Raw genomic sequence first — 16,241 nt, 5'->3', positions numbered from 1 at the left:
TACAAAATATCCTGTTTCAAGACCCAAAGATTCTCCTAGTTGTGGAATTTCAAAGCTGGGAGCAGTAGCCTTGGTACAAGGTTCATGCAACCAGATTTTTTTGCTTGTTTAAGGCAAACAAGTTTTGGTTAAAAGAAACTTTACAGTGGAGGAAATGTCCATTTATGAAAATAGCATCCATCATCACTACAAATGCTTAAAATTTTCAAGGTATTTGTAGACTGATGGAATCTGATGTGAGTTTTCCCAATGACAGACCTTCAAGTTGAGTACTTATAACCTGCTGGCTGTGGTGCGCAGAAAGTCCGATTCAGTAACTATATGGTTGCGAGTTATCTCCTTCAGTGAGGTGCACCCACTTAAGGCCATCGTCAGCTCAAACTCGTCACGCAGCATCTGGAGCGCCTTTCTCACACCTGCCTCGCCTTCAGCCGCCAGAGAGAATAACACAGGCCTTCCAATCTGAGACCAAGAATAGAACCAAACTCAGTTACCAGAAGAGAAACTATTTTAAGACCAGTAGTGTGTAAGAAGCATGAGATTTTGAAATGGGACTAGCACCCCAATTTGAAGGTTTACGCAACTACACAGTGAAATGGGTGAAAAAAAGAAGTGGTGTAGTAAGTTGAAAACAGTAATGTGAGTGTTACTTACAAATATACCAGAAGCTCCCAGTGCCAATGCTTTGAAGACATCAGTTCCACGACGAACCCCACCATCCAGAAATACTGGAACTCGGCCTTGTGCAGCTTTAACAACCTAAAGTTGCCATTTCTTGAGAATCAATAATGTGTCTTTCTTAGACAAGTTATATTAACTCCATGGCCACTGCCTCAATAAAGTGACTAAGATATGGGCATGAAGTGTTCAACATGGTAACAATTAAAGAGTCCGACATGCTGACATGTCAATGAAGTTTTATGGTATAAGTGGAAGATATAATATATTAGAACTGAATAAATCATAGTTACCAGGATGGGAAACGAATTCGGGACGTGAAATGGGACACATGAAAAAAAAATATAAGGGAAACAGAAAACGAGAAAACGATATAAAATATGAGAAACGTCTTAGGAAACGCATTAGAAGTGCTTTGGAAACGACTGAAAAAACACACATGAAACACAAAGGAAAACATGGAATATGTGGTTTTGTAGATTTAAATTTTGTTAATTTCAAATTTCTATTTGAATTTTTCTTATTTTTATTTTTATTACAATATATGCTCTTGTTTTCTTTTTTAATATCCATTCCACAATTTTCGGTGTTTTTTTCCAAAATGATTTTTGTAAGTTCCACACATGTTTCCTACATGTTTCAAATGCATTTTCTACTGTTAATGTATAAAAGATTAAATAATGCCATCTCCAACGGCTTAAGATTTTGGAGTAACCGGCTGTTTCACATGGTATCAAAGCCAAAGGTCCCGAGTTCAAACCTCCTGGATAGCAAAAATCCACATGCACTGGCCAAACACAAAAGAAGGGGCCACATGTGCCACGTGTAGGCCAAAACTAAAAGAGGGGCCACACGTGAGGGGGAGAGTAAAAGTATAAAAGATTAAATAACGCCATCTCCAACAGTTTAAGCTTTTGGAGTAACTGGTTGTTTCACATCTACGAGTGTTGCATACGTTTATCACGCGTTACACACATGATTTACATAAGTTTCCCATGCGTTTCGGAAACATTTCTCCAATTTTTTTTATCATGTTTCAAAAATGTTTCCGAAATGGGGAAACGAGTTTCCCACCCTCCCAAGGAGTTTCCGGCAACTATGGCATAAATATTATACATGGGATTTGCTAGCGTCCATCGCATAAGGCATTTCTCAGATGGTCTGTTGCATACTTGCATGTCAGAGCATCCACCTCATGAATGAAGACAAAATCTGCTGAAAAGTGAACCTGTGTGGCTGCTCTGACATGCAACAGACCATCCGTGAAATGCCTTCTGCGATGGATGGTAGCAAATCCCATTATACAATCATGCGAATAAGGAACAACGAATAAAAAACGTGAAGGCTTCATCCGAAGAGTCCTAACAAAACATGTGCAAAGTAAATGTCTGACAAGTGTTTCTGACATAGTAATTGTTTAAGAAATAATCTGTCACGTTAGAAAGAGCCACAGTAAAAATCATTGTTTAAACTTTAAAAGGTCCCCAAATCAATCATATACTCCCTCGAGTTGACTAGGTTTTACATTGGCCGAGTTCTCCCAGTCCGAGTTTAGACTTATTGACTCATAAAAAAAAATCCTTTGAAAACATTGACGATATCAATCACTGACTCGTCCAAGTCGACTTGTTTGTTTTTAACTTGGCAGGGTTCTCATCCGAGTCTGAGTTTATAAATACCGGTAAAAATCATGTGCTTTCATTGAAATCTGGGAGAAGTGTTTATGGGAACCCAGTACGCTTTACAAGGAGTAGCTTATTATTCCTTAAGAAATTCTAATTCCGATGAAAACTAAGTTTTCACCCATAGAAAAAAAGGAAAACCTCTTCATAATGTAAGGAGCAAGCAATGTACCTCTTCTAAAGCACTGATAGTTGCTGGAACATAGTCAAGTTGACGTCCTCCATGATTTGAGACGATGATACCAGCTGCACCGGTTTGGATGGCAATTCTAGCTGCATGATCACCATAGAATGTTATGTGGAAACTCATCAATCAGAAGAAAATATATGAAAGGAAGAGTTAAAACTTATAACTAAATGCTTACTATCTTCAGCAGTCAGAACACCCTTCACCAGAATTGGCAAATTCGTGATTGTCTGTAGCCACTTCATGTCCTGTCCAAAGTCCAAACCCAGAAGGTGTTCTTAGAAAGATATTTAATCATCTTGCTTGAAATTTCTCAATGTTGTTATAATCCTTTGATTTCAAACATTCAGAGGATAACTGCCTTTTTAATTTTTGGTTTTATTAACTTACAGTAATTAGTCGTAAATTTATTAGTTTAATTTAACTATGTAAAAATCTCTCAAATTAAGGAATCTTTATTGAGTGTCTAACTAGCTGGTGAGGATGAAGTAAACGTATGACATTTTGTGATCGATAACAACGATGATCCCTAAGTGGACTATTCTTGAAGAAAAAGAACAAAAATGGCAGAATAATTAATGGCCATGATCCTAAAGGAATTTTTGAAAGTAAATATTCTCAAAATTCCAAATATTTTTTTTCTTATTCTATTGTTTTCAGTTTTATATGCTTATTTGTCTCAAATCAAATGAAAAGAATTTGACTTGCCCAAGCAACTGATTAACCGGCCCAAATTATGAGTTTTTGGCCCTACTGGGTAAGTCCAAGTCACGATTCTTAATCCTCCCTACATACCTTCCAGCTTAGAGACCGATCAATTTGGCCAGCAACATATGAAACCAGACCCGAGTCATCTGACTGCATCACCAACCAAAAAATCGCAATGAGAAAGATTGGATGTGGAAAACTGTCAAATCTAATTAATTGCCTTTGAACTCTCGTTTGCCACTGACCTTATTCATATGGCCAAGCTTCAACCCCTCAAAGTTCTTCAATGTTAAAAATGGAGGTAAAGTAAATCTGGTTCAAACAATTTAGGAGTCAATACGCTCACTGTGATGTAACGTACATCCAAGGTTTAAAAACTCAAGCCTAGACTTGAATCAACAAAGTTTTTCAAGCTTTCAATTCTTTTCAAGAAAGTTCAAAGCAAGTAGTCCTGGATTCTTTCAATTTTTTGAGTTTTGGACCAATTTTTTGTCAAGTTATTGGTAGATAAAATCAAAAGCAAATTTTTCGTCAAGTTATTACCTGATAAAATCAAAACCAAGTTGAAGGGAAATGTGTCTAGACTCTAGAATCTTAACCAACTCGACTCTGCTAACTTTTGGCTTCACTCATTGAGATGTTAAACTATGCATATATCAAATTGTGGTGCCAATAGGCATTGTAGCATGTAAAGTTCAGGTCCACCATTTTTTTTTCTTTTTTTTTCATTTTTATTACTGTTAATCCAGTTGAACTTAAACCCGCACAGGTGTGGCTCTTTGTCTTAAAGTTATGGGTATGCTTCCCATTGACGCAAGTTCAATCCCCCTGGGCTTTACCCAATGTGAGTGGTTTACGGGTGATTGCGCACATCTGTAGGGAATAGTTCGGCCCTAAAAATTGGCGTGGGATACCCTATGTCATCCAAAAAAAAAAAGAGTAACCATCAATGCACTCACCTGTTCTTTATGTCTGCTTCCCTACGGCCAAGTCTCGGAGCATCGACTGTGAGAGCAATTGCCTTGAATCCAGCCCTTTCAGCTCGTCTAACAAGCTGTGCAACTACATTCCTATCCTTCAAGACCTAACAACAGGCAGGATGGTCTTTGAGGAAAGAGAAAATGTTATGAAAGAGAAAATTTTATGCATGAGGACAAGTGAACAGGAAAAGATATGCTAATCTTGGCACATAGGTCTGCCAATAGTAACAACATATGTAAAATATTACAGGGTCAAGCACTTACATAGAGCTGGAAAAAGCGAATACCAGGCCCTGTCGAGGCAACCTCTTCAACACTGGACGTAGCCCATGATGACAATGTCTGTGACAACCATCCAAATAGAGTAATGCAAATATAACATTGCATATAGCAATCACCAAAGAAATTGAATCATAGGCGTTGATACAAAATGGAGAATTACAGATCAGTGATTGAACACACTGAGATCCTATGTAAGGGTACTTACAGAACATCGAATCATAGATTAGAAGTCACTTGTCATAAGAATACTATGAATCTTATAGGGGTTTAGCATTGGATCATATAAACTTTCACAGATAGTATTTACCATAGTTGGTAAGTAGCTTATCAATATTCATCTAGAGAGTCATGTGCATGCATGCCAGCAACCTATGGCAAGAGCCAATAAATTAGAAGTAAGCAAAACATAAATTGATTTATGTGAAAATCAAAAATTTTGAAGTTTGGCAACCCATTTTTTAGGTACACTGTTTCGGTAAAATTATTTTTCGCATAAATTTTGTCATGAGAAAGCCTTGAAAAACACAATCCATGCTATAACTGATTTTTTCATTTCCTGGGAATTTTTTTTAAAGGAAACAGAATTTTCCATAAAAAAAAAGCTCAGGTCAGCCAAACACGCCTTTAATAAATACTATAAATCAGAGAAGATAATCGAATAGAATTGTAGAAGAAACCTGTTTATGTAGAGGCTTCTTTATAATCATGTACATTTTAACTAATAGAATTTTGGTGCTGCATAATACATGCGGGTATAAATTGTTGATTCTGATATTCTTACTGAAAAAGGTTTACTTTTGAATGAACAAAGGGGAAAGTATGCACTCTCGAATTTAATCTTGACAGAATACTTGTTTGACCAGATTGAGATGGACAACTTGACCACATGAAGTTCAATAACTTGATGATTTCTTATCCACAATTAATTTAGACAACACCACATGAATCATAAAAGGATGAGATACCAAACCATCATGTTCCGGTATGAACCTGCTCATAAATACACTACACTTAAGTCAATTATAACTATCATAGTAACAGACTACGTAATTTCACAAGTATTAGTCACATTTTGCAGGTAAAATATGGAGGCTCCTTGACAAAAGGAGAATGAAGGTGTTTCTGACAAGATTTATATGGAAGCAATCACTGCCAGTGTTTCAAATCATGGATGCAAGTCGAAACGAGGCCAAATGAAATCCTAGTCGACTAGGCACGGAAGAGTACTCAGTTGACACAGTCATGACTTGGGAGTCATATGTGTTTTGATTGATTTGGTAGAGGCTGTAGAACAATGCAAGGACTTGAACAAAAACTCGGCCAAGGTAAAAGGGAGTCGACTTGGGTGAGTCAACTATTGACTTAGGGAGTCTTGAAACAGTAACGGCTTTTCCGATTCTGCGAGCTTCAGATGCTTAACTATCCAATCCTACTACCATTCAAAAAAAGGAAAAAGAAAAGAAAAGAAGAACCTATCCAATCCTACTTATAGAAACCACATCACCAAAACATAAAGGTGAGATAATACACCATAATTGTCCCAGCTGCTGATGCTGCTCTTGCCGTTGCGTACTCCCCTGGAGCAGAAAATTAGATGTTTGTTTAGGCACAGCTTATTTTTTCGGCATACTTGGTCCAAAACAGTGTTTAGAAACTCAATGTGACATTTTAAAAAATCTTGAAGAATCAACTCAGGTCGAGCTAAGGGAGTAAATCCACGGCTCAGAACCCAGAAAACTCAATTGAATACTCAGCACCTGAAAAATCAGATTATAGCATAACCTTTTTGGACTCGATTGAGCACTCAACTCAGTTTTCAGTCGACTTGGATGCAGAGCCTTATCAAGTCTGACACACAAGCTTTAAAACTTGGCACAAAGTACAAATATGAAAGAGCTTAATGAAATGGCATACCTTCGGGGTGGGCCATTTTCTGCATTGCAGTGGGAGCAATCATGATGGGCATAGATATCTTGAAACCCAAGACAGTAGTGGTCATATCTATCTTGCTCACATCAATAAGTATTCGAGGCCGAAACCTATCGCATAAGCAAAAAAGCATGTTTAATAGAGTTTAAGCACAGGATTAAGTGAAACACAGACAGGTGTTTTGGGTCAAAGAAAAAATGCTTCATAAAGGCATGAGCAGCAATGGCAGTGTTCATATCAGTTGAAAGACCTAACGCAAGCTAAAAGATGACAACTATGACTCCCCACTTATAAAATGTCTCCATGAACATACTATTTCACTTTATTCTTGGTGGGTAGTAAGGTCTACTGTTGTATCACTAGACTGGGCATCATGCCTCTTGGTACAAAAAAAAGAGAGCATGATGGTGCAAAAAGTTACCTTATAAGGTAAATAAAAAACAATACGTTAAACAGAGAGTATGACTGATGCATCAGGGGTACCAAGACAGTAGATTATTTTTGAGAGGAAGGTCAGCCTCAATATGGAATAGGTAATGGATAAACTTTTGTGCAGGCAATAGTGTAAATAAAAGACTGATATGGATGAACCGTCAACTCTTAAGTGTATATGAGCAATCTTAAACCAAGGCAATTACTGGGCAGGCTTAGGAAACAAAGAAATTAGGTTTCAGGGTGATTGGTAAGGGTTTAGAAAGGTTGTACAGATCTGTAATGATAGGACAGATGCAGAGATATAACATCTAGGCTTTAGGAAAAAGAGGGATTTATGTTGCAGGTGGGGAAAGGTTACAGGTTGAGGGTTTTCTTGACAGTCATGGGCATGAGGAATATGGAATTTATGGGTAAGCAAAAGTTGATGTGAGGCTGGACGAAGATTGCGACGGTTAAAGTGATGATTAGGGAGGTTGATGGTGGAGATGGGAAGTTAATAGTGGGTGGATGGACTGGTGCAAGAGATTATAGAAGTTTTGGTGAGAGCTAACATTGAGGCAAGCTGTGCAAAGTAGAAGGAGAAGGTTGATCGTCATCACTGAGAGCTTGTTTTTGAAGTTGGTGACGAAGTATGGGTGTATCTGTAAAAAGAAAGGCATCCTAGTGGTGAGTATTATAAAATCAAGCCTAAGAATGGTCTTTGGGAAGTTTTGAAGATTAATGGCAATGCCAATAAGGTGAAGCTGCATCCGGATTTGAGTGTTAGTAACAGCTTCAACATCAAGCATCTTTGTCCTTGCTATTGGGAGCAAGAAAGGGAGAACTTGACGGAAAATTCTTTTCAAGAACACTTGACTAAGGTAATACAACTTTATGTTGAGGCTAAAGATGAAGTAGATCAACATGTGCGCAGAATGGAGCATCTAGAGGTTGCTACAAATGTACAAAGAGAGGCAAGATGGGGATTGTTCATGACTCATAATTGGACTAGCGACATTATCCAAAGAAGGAAAAGGCTATTATTCTTAAGACAAGTTTTAGCATGGATGTGGCCTATCGTTAGTATCAAAGTGACTTTTTGTTTTAGTTATAGGGTTCTAAATGAGTCTTTTTTTATAAGGTTGTAATCAACCTAGGTCTGATTTATTTTGGCTGTAATTTTTATATTTCTAGTTTATTATTGAAGAAAAAGGTGAGTTCATATGATCTTTTTGTGGTAATTTACTTTTAAATAGATCCTAGATTTGAATTATCTTATCGATATCTATTACCAAGGGCTACCCATCGACTCTTAGATTTTATTTCTATGATAAATTGCATCATGCTCCCAGAAACCATGACTTACAAATCTGAAAATTGGGTAAATCAAGATTGAGCGATGATTTACTTGCCGAGATAGAAAATATTACAGTAGTGGAGCATGAAGGTTGGAAAAAAAAGCTTACAAGATCCTTGAAAATGCATTTCTGTTCTCCTCGAGAGTCCATTGATCCTCTGCACCTGATGCATAGTAGTCGTACACCATCTTTGGCAGTTTTTGCTTGGCAATAGCCTCGTACTCCATAACATTGGTTATCTCCATATTGGCAATCGACTATTTGCCCTTCCCAAACAGTCTGAAATAAATTTTGCATTTGTATAGATCAAAATCTGCTCAAACCCCTGAAGAGTAAAAGCAAAAATACAGTCTCTCTAATCAAATCTTCAAAACTAACAAAATGAAAAATGCTGTCCAGGATCAAATTTTGCACACCCCACAAGAACAGATAGTCAAACCAACAAGAAAATCAAAACAGAAACCCATGTCTGAATTTTTTATTCTGATCATATGTACTAAATGAGAATGTAACAAAGTCTGAAAGCAGAAATTCGCAATGCTAGGAGAAGAGAAAACGAAAATAGCCTCACATCAAAATCTAGACAAATCCACCAAAAAAAGGGGAAAGGGGTAGAGAAGAGAAGTAGAAAACAAAAACAAATAGAAAGAACCAAAACCTAGTCAAGCCCCATGACTGAACGAAAGCCAGTTTTCACTTCGCCTCAGATTCTACTGAATCTTCATAAGTTTTGATACAATTCAACATAAAAAAGAAGAAGACAGATATAAATTGTATCATGCTAAAGCCCTACAAAAAAAAGCTGAAAATGCACAGCCTAAAATCGAAAATCAGCTGAGCCCACAAGAAAAATAAAATATAGACACTTCATCTCGAAGAATAAAAAAAATAGAATGTGATATTAAATTGTGCTGAACCCACACCAAAAGAATGAAGATACATAGCCTAAAATTGAATATTTACACAAAACTGCATGACAGAAACAGCAATGTTCACGTATATCAGGATTTGATAAAACCCTCTTGAAAATGAAAAAGAAAAGAAAAGAATTAGACATGGGTGATCTACTTTGTTAAAACTTAAAAGCCACAAAAACAAAAACAAAAAAAAAAACTAGAAACACAGAGTGCGATTGAAAATCTGCACAATCCAACAAGAAAAGAAAACAGCAGATCAATTTCTGATAAAACAGACATGCAAAAAGATACAAATAGACTGCCTGAGATACAACTTTGCAGATCCACAAGTAAAAAACATAGAAACACACAGCCTGAGATTAATTTCTACAAGAACCCATAATAGGAAAAACACAAATATGCAAATCCAATGCTAAGGATCAGCTCAAACCCAGATAAAAAGAAACAGAATGCTCTGTCCCAGACAGCTCTAATAAAACTCAGTTAGAGATTACACAAAACTATCCACCATTAGATTGAAAATCTGCTTAACAAGTAAACATTACACACTCTCATATCAATATATCATGTCCTCTAAAACCCACATGAATCACATAAAAGACCCATCCCCTGATTGAAAATATACTCATACCCAAACACTAAACTCTTAAGTAACATTCTAACACAACCCAACATAGAAACATAAAAGTATCCACTAAACCCAGATGAATAAACAGAAATAGACACAAACCCTCAAATTAAAAATAGAAAACAGACCTCAGCTTCTCTGAGCAGGAGAGGGAATGACGAGAAACCGAGACCACGTGAAGACAAATGGGTAGGGATTCCTGAGAGAAATTTACATATAAATGGATGAGTTTCTCGAGGCGTGTGAGAAGGTCGTAGCTTGGGAAGGTTAGTCAAAAGGCTAAAAGAAGCCATCAGAAAACTCAGAAAAATACAAATTCAGAAGGCTATATATGCACGTATATGGCTGCACAAAAAACCGGCAAAACCGATAAACCGAACTCAACCGGGCCTTTCGGTTTGGTTCGGTTTTTCTCGGCATTGGGTCGGTCACGGTTTAGAATTTTATCGGTTCACAATTTTAGAGTTTTAATCCGAAAATTAATCGAACCGAACCGAGAAATGGAGGAAAAGACGAAATGGTTTTGTGTCATTATCAAATCTAAGGGAAGTTAATATCATTTGCAAAGAGAAGAGGGGTGATTTAAACAAGGGAGGTGTGTCTATATCAATTCCCTGTATTCACAAGTAAAGAATATGGGTGTCTATATCAATTCCCTGTATTCAAAAATAAAGAATACATTCACCTTTTCTCCTTAGAGCCCCCCAACACCGCGATCGGTTTGGATTTTATCCAAACCGATGTGATTGGCTCGGTTAAAAAAAAAAACTCCTTAAACCGCACCGGACCGAACCATGTGCACCATGTACATATTTATTAATGTGATATTTGGAGTGGTGAGAGAGGCCTCATCTTCCCTAGTAGATATTCCTTGGATATGACAAACGAGGAAAGAGAGAGGCAGTGGGTTAAAAGGTGGTTGGAAAAAAAAAAATTGCACTTGGGCCCAGTTTGGATTGAGAGAAAAAACATTTCTGATGGAAAAAAATTTCATGGATTTTTTTTTCCTTTCATGATTTACATAGAAATGATATGATTATAGCTAATTTGGAGGGATATAATCACAAGTGGAGTGATAAATTCACCTGTCGAAGTATTGTGTCACGAGTCACGACCGGGAATGCTCTCTCTCATGAACCCTTGGTGGGGCCAGCAATTGAATTGTTTAGATCATTGAACAGGGTAGGCTCCACCCATACTAATTCTCACAACCAGTACTCTCTCTCTCCTCCTTGGACATGAATGGTTTATCTCTTTCAAAGATCCGAACCGTTCATTTGTTGTGACCTAACGTATATAGGCATGACACCAAAAATCATCTTCCTAAGACGATCCTAACTCTTGTGACCATAGAGATATTTATGAGGTGTCATCATATTCAATTGATAGTTAGGGTTATCTGATGGAGATGATTTTTGGGGCACAACCTATTTAAGTTGAGGCTCAACAAGTGAACCGTTCATTTACTAAATAATATGCTTTGTATGATGTCTGTAGTGCCACATATAATAGGTGGCCCCAGTGTGTATTAGGTCCCTTCCTGGGTGAGCCTATATTTTGTTAAATACAGTGAGGTGTTCACCTTGTTCAAAGATCCAGAGCATTCAGTTCTTAGGTCCCAAAGTAAATACATTGTCCATTTGTCCCCCAAAATCATCCCCATTGGATGATCATAACTCTTAGATATATAGAGATTTCTGTGTAGTTTATCTACAAATTAGAGGGTTACGCTCATCCAGTGAAGATGATTTTTGGGGTACAGAAACATTGGTGCCCCAAAAACCATATCTATCATATGATCCTGACCCTCTAATTTGTAGGTGAACTATACCATATAGAAAGCTCTATGGATTGAAGTGTTAGGATCATCCAATGGAGATTATTTTGTGTAGGGATCATTGATCATCCAAATGAGATTATTTTTGAAGCCCTAGGAACCCTACAATCTACCCGATACCATTAGATTAATTCAACGTCTCTTATGATCTTATCTCAATTGACCAAACAATCATGACTCCGTATTGATTGTTTCCTTTAATTTACTCACATTTTTCTATTTTCCATATTGATTTCTCATGCGTCGGTCTCTGATCCATATATATACCTCATCTTCTAGCGTTTCGAAACCAATATTTTCAGCAATTCGAGTACAAGTGTATCGTTCCGATCTATTTACCTCGTTTCTTTTGGTCTTTCTCTCGATTTGCTGCATTGATTCTGTTGGTGTTGTTTAGGTTTTCGCTTCTCGTGATCTATTTGCTGTGTTTTAGATCCTTCTAGTGAAAGAAGGTTAAAGAAACCGTGAATTAAGAACATGTAAGGAAGTGGAGAGATTGGGAAGGACGAAATGAAAAATTACTCTGTTATGTGGCTCAGTTACTATTTATTTTAAAGGTATGATAGTTTTTAGTGATGCAATCCAACAGTTGAAAACTATGTTATCTGAAATTGGAAGGCTCCTAAAATTAGCATCTGTATTGTTTTTTTTCCTATAATGTGTTAATGTTCTAAGTGCCCCCCTTAGGTATAAGACTAGGTGGGACCCAGCCTAGTATGGGACATGTTTAAAGTGCCTAGCCTAACATGTTCAATCACCTTTAGAGCTTTTGGCATTTTAGTTAGGATCTGCTGCACTAGAGTTTATTTTCGTAAAGATGCAAATTCACCGTAATGCGAGCGACTTAGTCCGTGTCTCATCTGGAGCGACCTAGTCCGTATCACAGTTTTTTTCATAAAAAAGTTAGGGTGATGATATATTCGCACCCTCTGGAGGATGATTCCCACCCCTATACCCTGAATTGACGTCAAAAAGCATAAAAAAGAAGGGTATGTGGCTGACTGTGAGTTTGCCTTTGCGGACTCAGCAGCTTGTATAAAATAAGAAATTGTTACCCAGAAAAGTTATTGCGAGAGAGAGATTGCCCTGATCTAAAATACATTGCATTCTTTGGACACTTTAGAGCCAGACCATTGCAATCCACTACAAAAATGGAAAAAATGGTGTATAATTAATCTACTCAGGTAAAAGAATCATGTTTATTAAGCTATTTAGCACTTTCTATTGAAAATTTTGGTTCAATTACCACTAATCATTTCATTCAAAAAAATTATCACTAATCATTACTGCAAAATAGAAATAACTTCAAGCTTCCATCTCACACGCCCAATAATCCTTTCTCTACCTATACATACATATTACATAAAGCAATGCCATACTCCTAGAGAAGCTTAAGTAGTCAACCTCTCCTTACGGATACTCTTTACCACATAAGGAACTAACGTCATGTTGTCTTTCATGAAAACCAATGTCATGTTGTCTTTCATGAAAAAAGTACTAATTAAGGCGAATAAGACAACACATGACATTTAGAATATCATCTAAATCATGCAAGGATTGCACATGCCGATTTATGAGCAACTTGTTATTTACTTTTCTACTGTGACATATATGGCTTTTCAAACCACATACCCAATATTTACATAAATAAGAAGGAAAAAACCCATTAGTAATTCTTCCAAAAATCAGAACATCCCAAAATCCCCACTAGCAGTTTTGGCCAAGAACAAAAAGAAGTAGCAATGAAAGACAAGATCTCGCGCGTGTACTTGTATGCAAGTTTGTATATGCTTTTAATCTAAGTGCTATCTATCTTGAAGATACTTGCCAGTTATTCTCTTCCAGGACAAGAGATAAAAACAAACAGCGCTATTCGAGGAGTGACATAAATCAGGCAAGATGTACTACAGTTAAAGCAAAAGAAAGAAAAGATCAAGACTCTTCATAAAAGCTTTTAAAACTTCAGAACCATCAAATCTAAATACAAATATAGCAACCATAGAGTCTCCTTTTTCATATTACAAAGAAAGAAAATGGCCTGTCAATGGAAGTGGAGGAAAAACAAGAAAAATCAAACAAATACCATTAAAATTACAAAAAGGTTAGAACCAAAGCACCAAAGAAATATCAGCCTCTGTTTCACAACTGATGCATTTGAATTCCCCTTCCCATCATACAAAGATGGCTTCAATCTTTGATAATCAGTACCAGTTCCTGAGTCTTGATCCCAAGACCTGTTGCTAGGTTTATCAGAATCCAAGCAAGGAGGAGTATCTAGATTCAGAGAAAGGTTCTTATACTGATCTTGTCTTGTGCAAAGCCCACTGTTTCCTCTCACATCCAATCTCTTCCCAAGCCTGTTAACAAACTCCTCTGGGAAAGATAGCTCCCCACTTAGCAGATTTTGGCTCAAATTTAGCTGGCTCAAATTTGGAAGTGCCCCTAAATTTGGAGGAACTGTCCCACTGAGCCTGTTTCTATCCAATGACAGAGTAATGAGATGAGCTAATGAACCAATGGATGTGGGTATTGGACCAGAAAATCCACATCCAGCCAGACTCAACACTGTTAACTTCGTAAGACTCCCGAGAAACATGGGTATCCTTGTGTTTATAGGGTTGTTTTCTACTAAAAAGTATTCTAACTCCTTCAAATCTGAAAGGGCCTCTGGTATAGGCCCACTTAAAAGGTTGTTGCTCAAATCTAACAACACCAACATAGACAATATCCCTATATGTGGAGGTATTGTTCCAACAATCATGTTTGAGCTCAAGTCAATCTTTTGGAGGGACTGAAGCTGCCCTAAAGTGTAGGGCACCTGGCCTTGCAGCCCATTCTGGCTCAAGTCTAAGATGGTCAAACTCCTCAACCCTCCAATCTCATCGGGAATCTCACCAGACAGATCATTGTAGCTTAGATCTAGCTGCATCAAACTATCCAACCTTCCAAACTCCTTTGGAATTCTTCCTTGCAAGCTATTCTGAGATAGGCTGAGGACTTTCAAGGTGGAAACCTCTGCTAAGCTAGGAGGGATCTCTCCAGACAGACTTGGATTGGATTTGATGACAAGTTGCTCTAAGTAAGAGAAAGTTCCAAAGAGAGATGGAGGGAGGGTGACTGTTGATATGATGAAGCAACTAAATATGGAGAGGGTCTTGAGGTAAGGTAACCTTACCAGAGATTCTGACAATTTGGCAGAGGTTTTGCAAACTGGGTTGGCAATATCTGGGCCAATATGGAGCTTGGTGACATGAAAGATTGGCACTTCTTCTTGGCCTACTTCACATTGGATACCAGGCCATGGGGTGTCAGTGCAAGGGTGTGGGTGCATTTGAGGCCAGTTGGGGTTTTCTAGAAGGGCACTCACAACCTCAAACAACCCCAAAAGCTCCTCACTGTCCATTCCACTTGCACCATCTGTGAGATTTTTTATGGCACTCTGCTCAGCTGTTGAGCCCACTAGAAGGATCCTCAAAAAGAAGAGGGCTAGAAGGAGAGGAGGAGACATGGAACAAGTCACAGAGAAGGAAAATCTCTACTAAACTGGTGATCGGGGTCCATTTTCCAGCGTATAAGTAGTGTAGCAGAGTTTCAGTACTGATGGGCACTCTTTTTTTTTTTTGGTCGTTTGCCTGGTTTCCTATTTGGGAAGCATTGAAGTGGTCCTTGACTGAAGGGGTTTATCTCTTCTTCCTGATTTTCATGTCGGATGGAATATTTCATTTTTGTCTATTGCAGCAAGTAAAAGATGTGTCTTCCTTTTTAAATCCAGATTATTGACGTGCAAAAGCCACTAAAACTCAATCCAGAAGCCAAGTAAAAGATGGGTCTCTCTCATACACAGCATATATACATGTGTTGTGTGTATAACCCAGATTAACTCAGCTAAGAATCCCCCCGCCCCCGTCTCTCTCTCAGCCCAATCTAGAAGCCAAGTAAAAGACGGGTCTCTCTCTCGTACTTCCGCATATATACATGTCTTGTCTGTATAACCCAGATTAAGTCAGCTAAGAAGCCCTGTCTCTTTCTATCTGCATGTACGTAGGTAGGAGTGTAGGAGCTTCTTTTTGTATGAAAGATAAGAGAGAAGATCGAGGAGGAAGAAAGTAGTCATTTTGCATAAAAAGGTTGAATGGTCAAATGGAATTCAAAGATTAGCCAGTTGATAAAACTGATGGGACGAGACTCTCACCTAGACCAGACCACACAGAGACAGACAGACATGTTAGTACAGCCCTCCGACATTTTCAAGTGCTTTCATAACTATCACTTTTTGTGGACACAACTGCCACGTGGTCATAATCATGCCGTTGATCCGATCTGCTTAAGTAGTCTGGCCCCACTCTGATCGGATGATGCTACCTCTTTCATGTCCATTCGATATGGCACAGCACCGCACGCATCCCATCTGTGACCCAAATATTGATCCTCAGGAGCTTTGATAGCTATCACAATCTGTGCCCAGCTAGTGTCATGTGGATGCAATCATGTCCGTTGATCGGACCTGCTAATGTAAGTAGTCCACCCACCCCTAACTTGATCAGTTGATGCTAACCATTTGATCTATTAGTTCTTTGAGCAGAAGTTAGTAAGTTTTTATCTTAAGGATGAATGCAAATTGAAGCTTTCCGACCATAAACT

General features: G+C 37.9%; 2 protein-coding genes across 3 annotated transcripts; both read right to left on the bottom strand.

Moving 5' to 3' along the window:
• On the bottom strand, positions 1 to 10,048 carry LOC143892849 (glycolate oxidase 1-like). 2 transcript variants are annotated; one of them, XM_077397755.1, is made up of 12 exons: positions 9,892 to 10,048; positions 8,327 to 8,497; positions 6,432 to 6,556; positions 6,048 to 6,094; positions 4,500 to 4,577; positions 4,215 to 4,339; positions 3,501 to 3,567; positions 3,343 to 3,405; positions 2,726 to 2,795; positions 2,533 to 2,633; positions 655 to 759; positions 1 to 462 (listed from the first exon to the last, which is right to left on the bottom strand). In XM_077397755.1, exons 2-12 carry the CDS (start codon positions 8,461 to 8,463, stop codon positions 274 to 276), a joined length of 1,107 nt encoding a protein of 368 aa, XP_077253870.1. In that variant the 5' UTR covers positions 8,464 to 8,497; positions 9,892 to 10,048; the 3' UTR covers positions 1 to 273. The 2 variants fall into 2 exon arrangements, with proteins under 2 accessions (XP_077253870.1, XP_077253871.1); XM_077397756.1 differs by having other exon boundaries at positions 8,327 to 8,543; positions 9,892 to 10,036.
• A 3,474-nt stretch (positions 10,049 to 13,522) lies between these two features.
• Positions 13,523 to 15,231, bottom strand: LOC143846520 (uncharacterized). The gene has a single exon (XM_077354971.1). The coding sequence runs from the start codon at positions 15,106 to 15,108 to the stop codon at positions 13,672 to 13,674; it is 1,437 nt and encodes a 478-aa protein (XP_077211086.1). The 5' UTR covers positions 15,109 to 15,231; the 3' UTR covers positions 13,523 to 13,671.
• Positions 15,232 to 16,241: the final 1,010 nt, after the last annotated feature.

Source organism: Tasmannia lanceolata, unplaced genomic scaffold (genome assembly GCF_043159265.1).
Source record: "Tasmannia lanceolata isolate RefF3 unplaced genomic scaffold, GAP_Taslan_0.1 ptg000015l, whole genome shotgun sequence".
Classification (NCBI taxonomy): domain Eukaryota; kingdom Viridiplantae; phylum Streptophyta; class Magnoliopsida; order Canellales; family Winteraceae; genus Tasmannia; species Tasmannia lanceolata.
The sequence above is the reverse complement of the archived record's forward strand: the minus strand, read 5'-3'. Positions and strand labels throughout refer to the sequence as shown.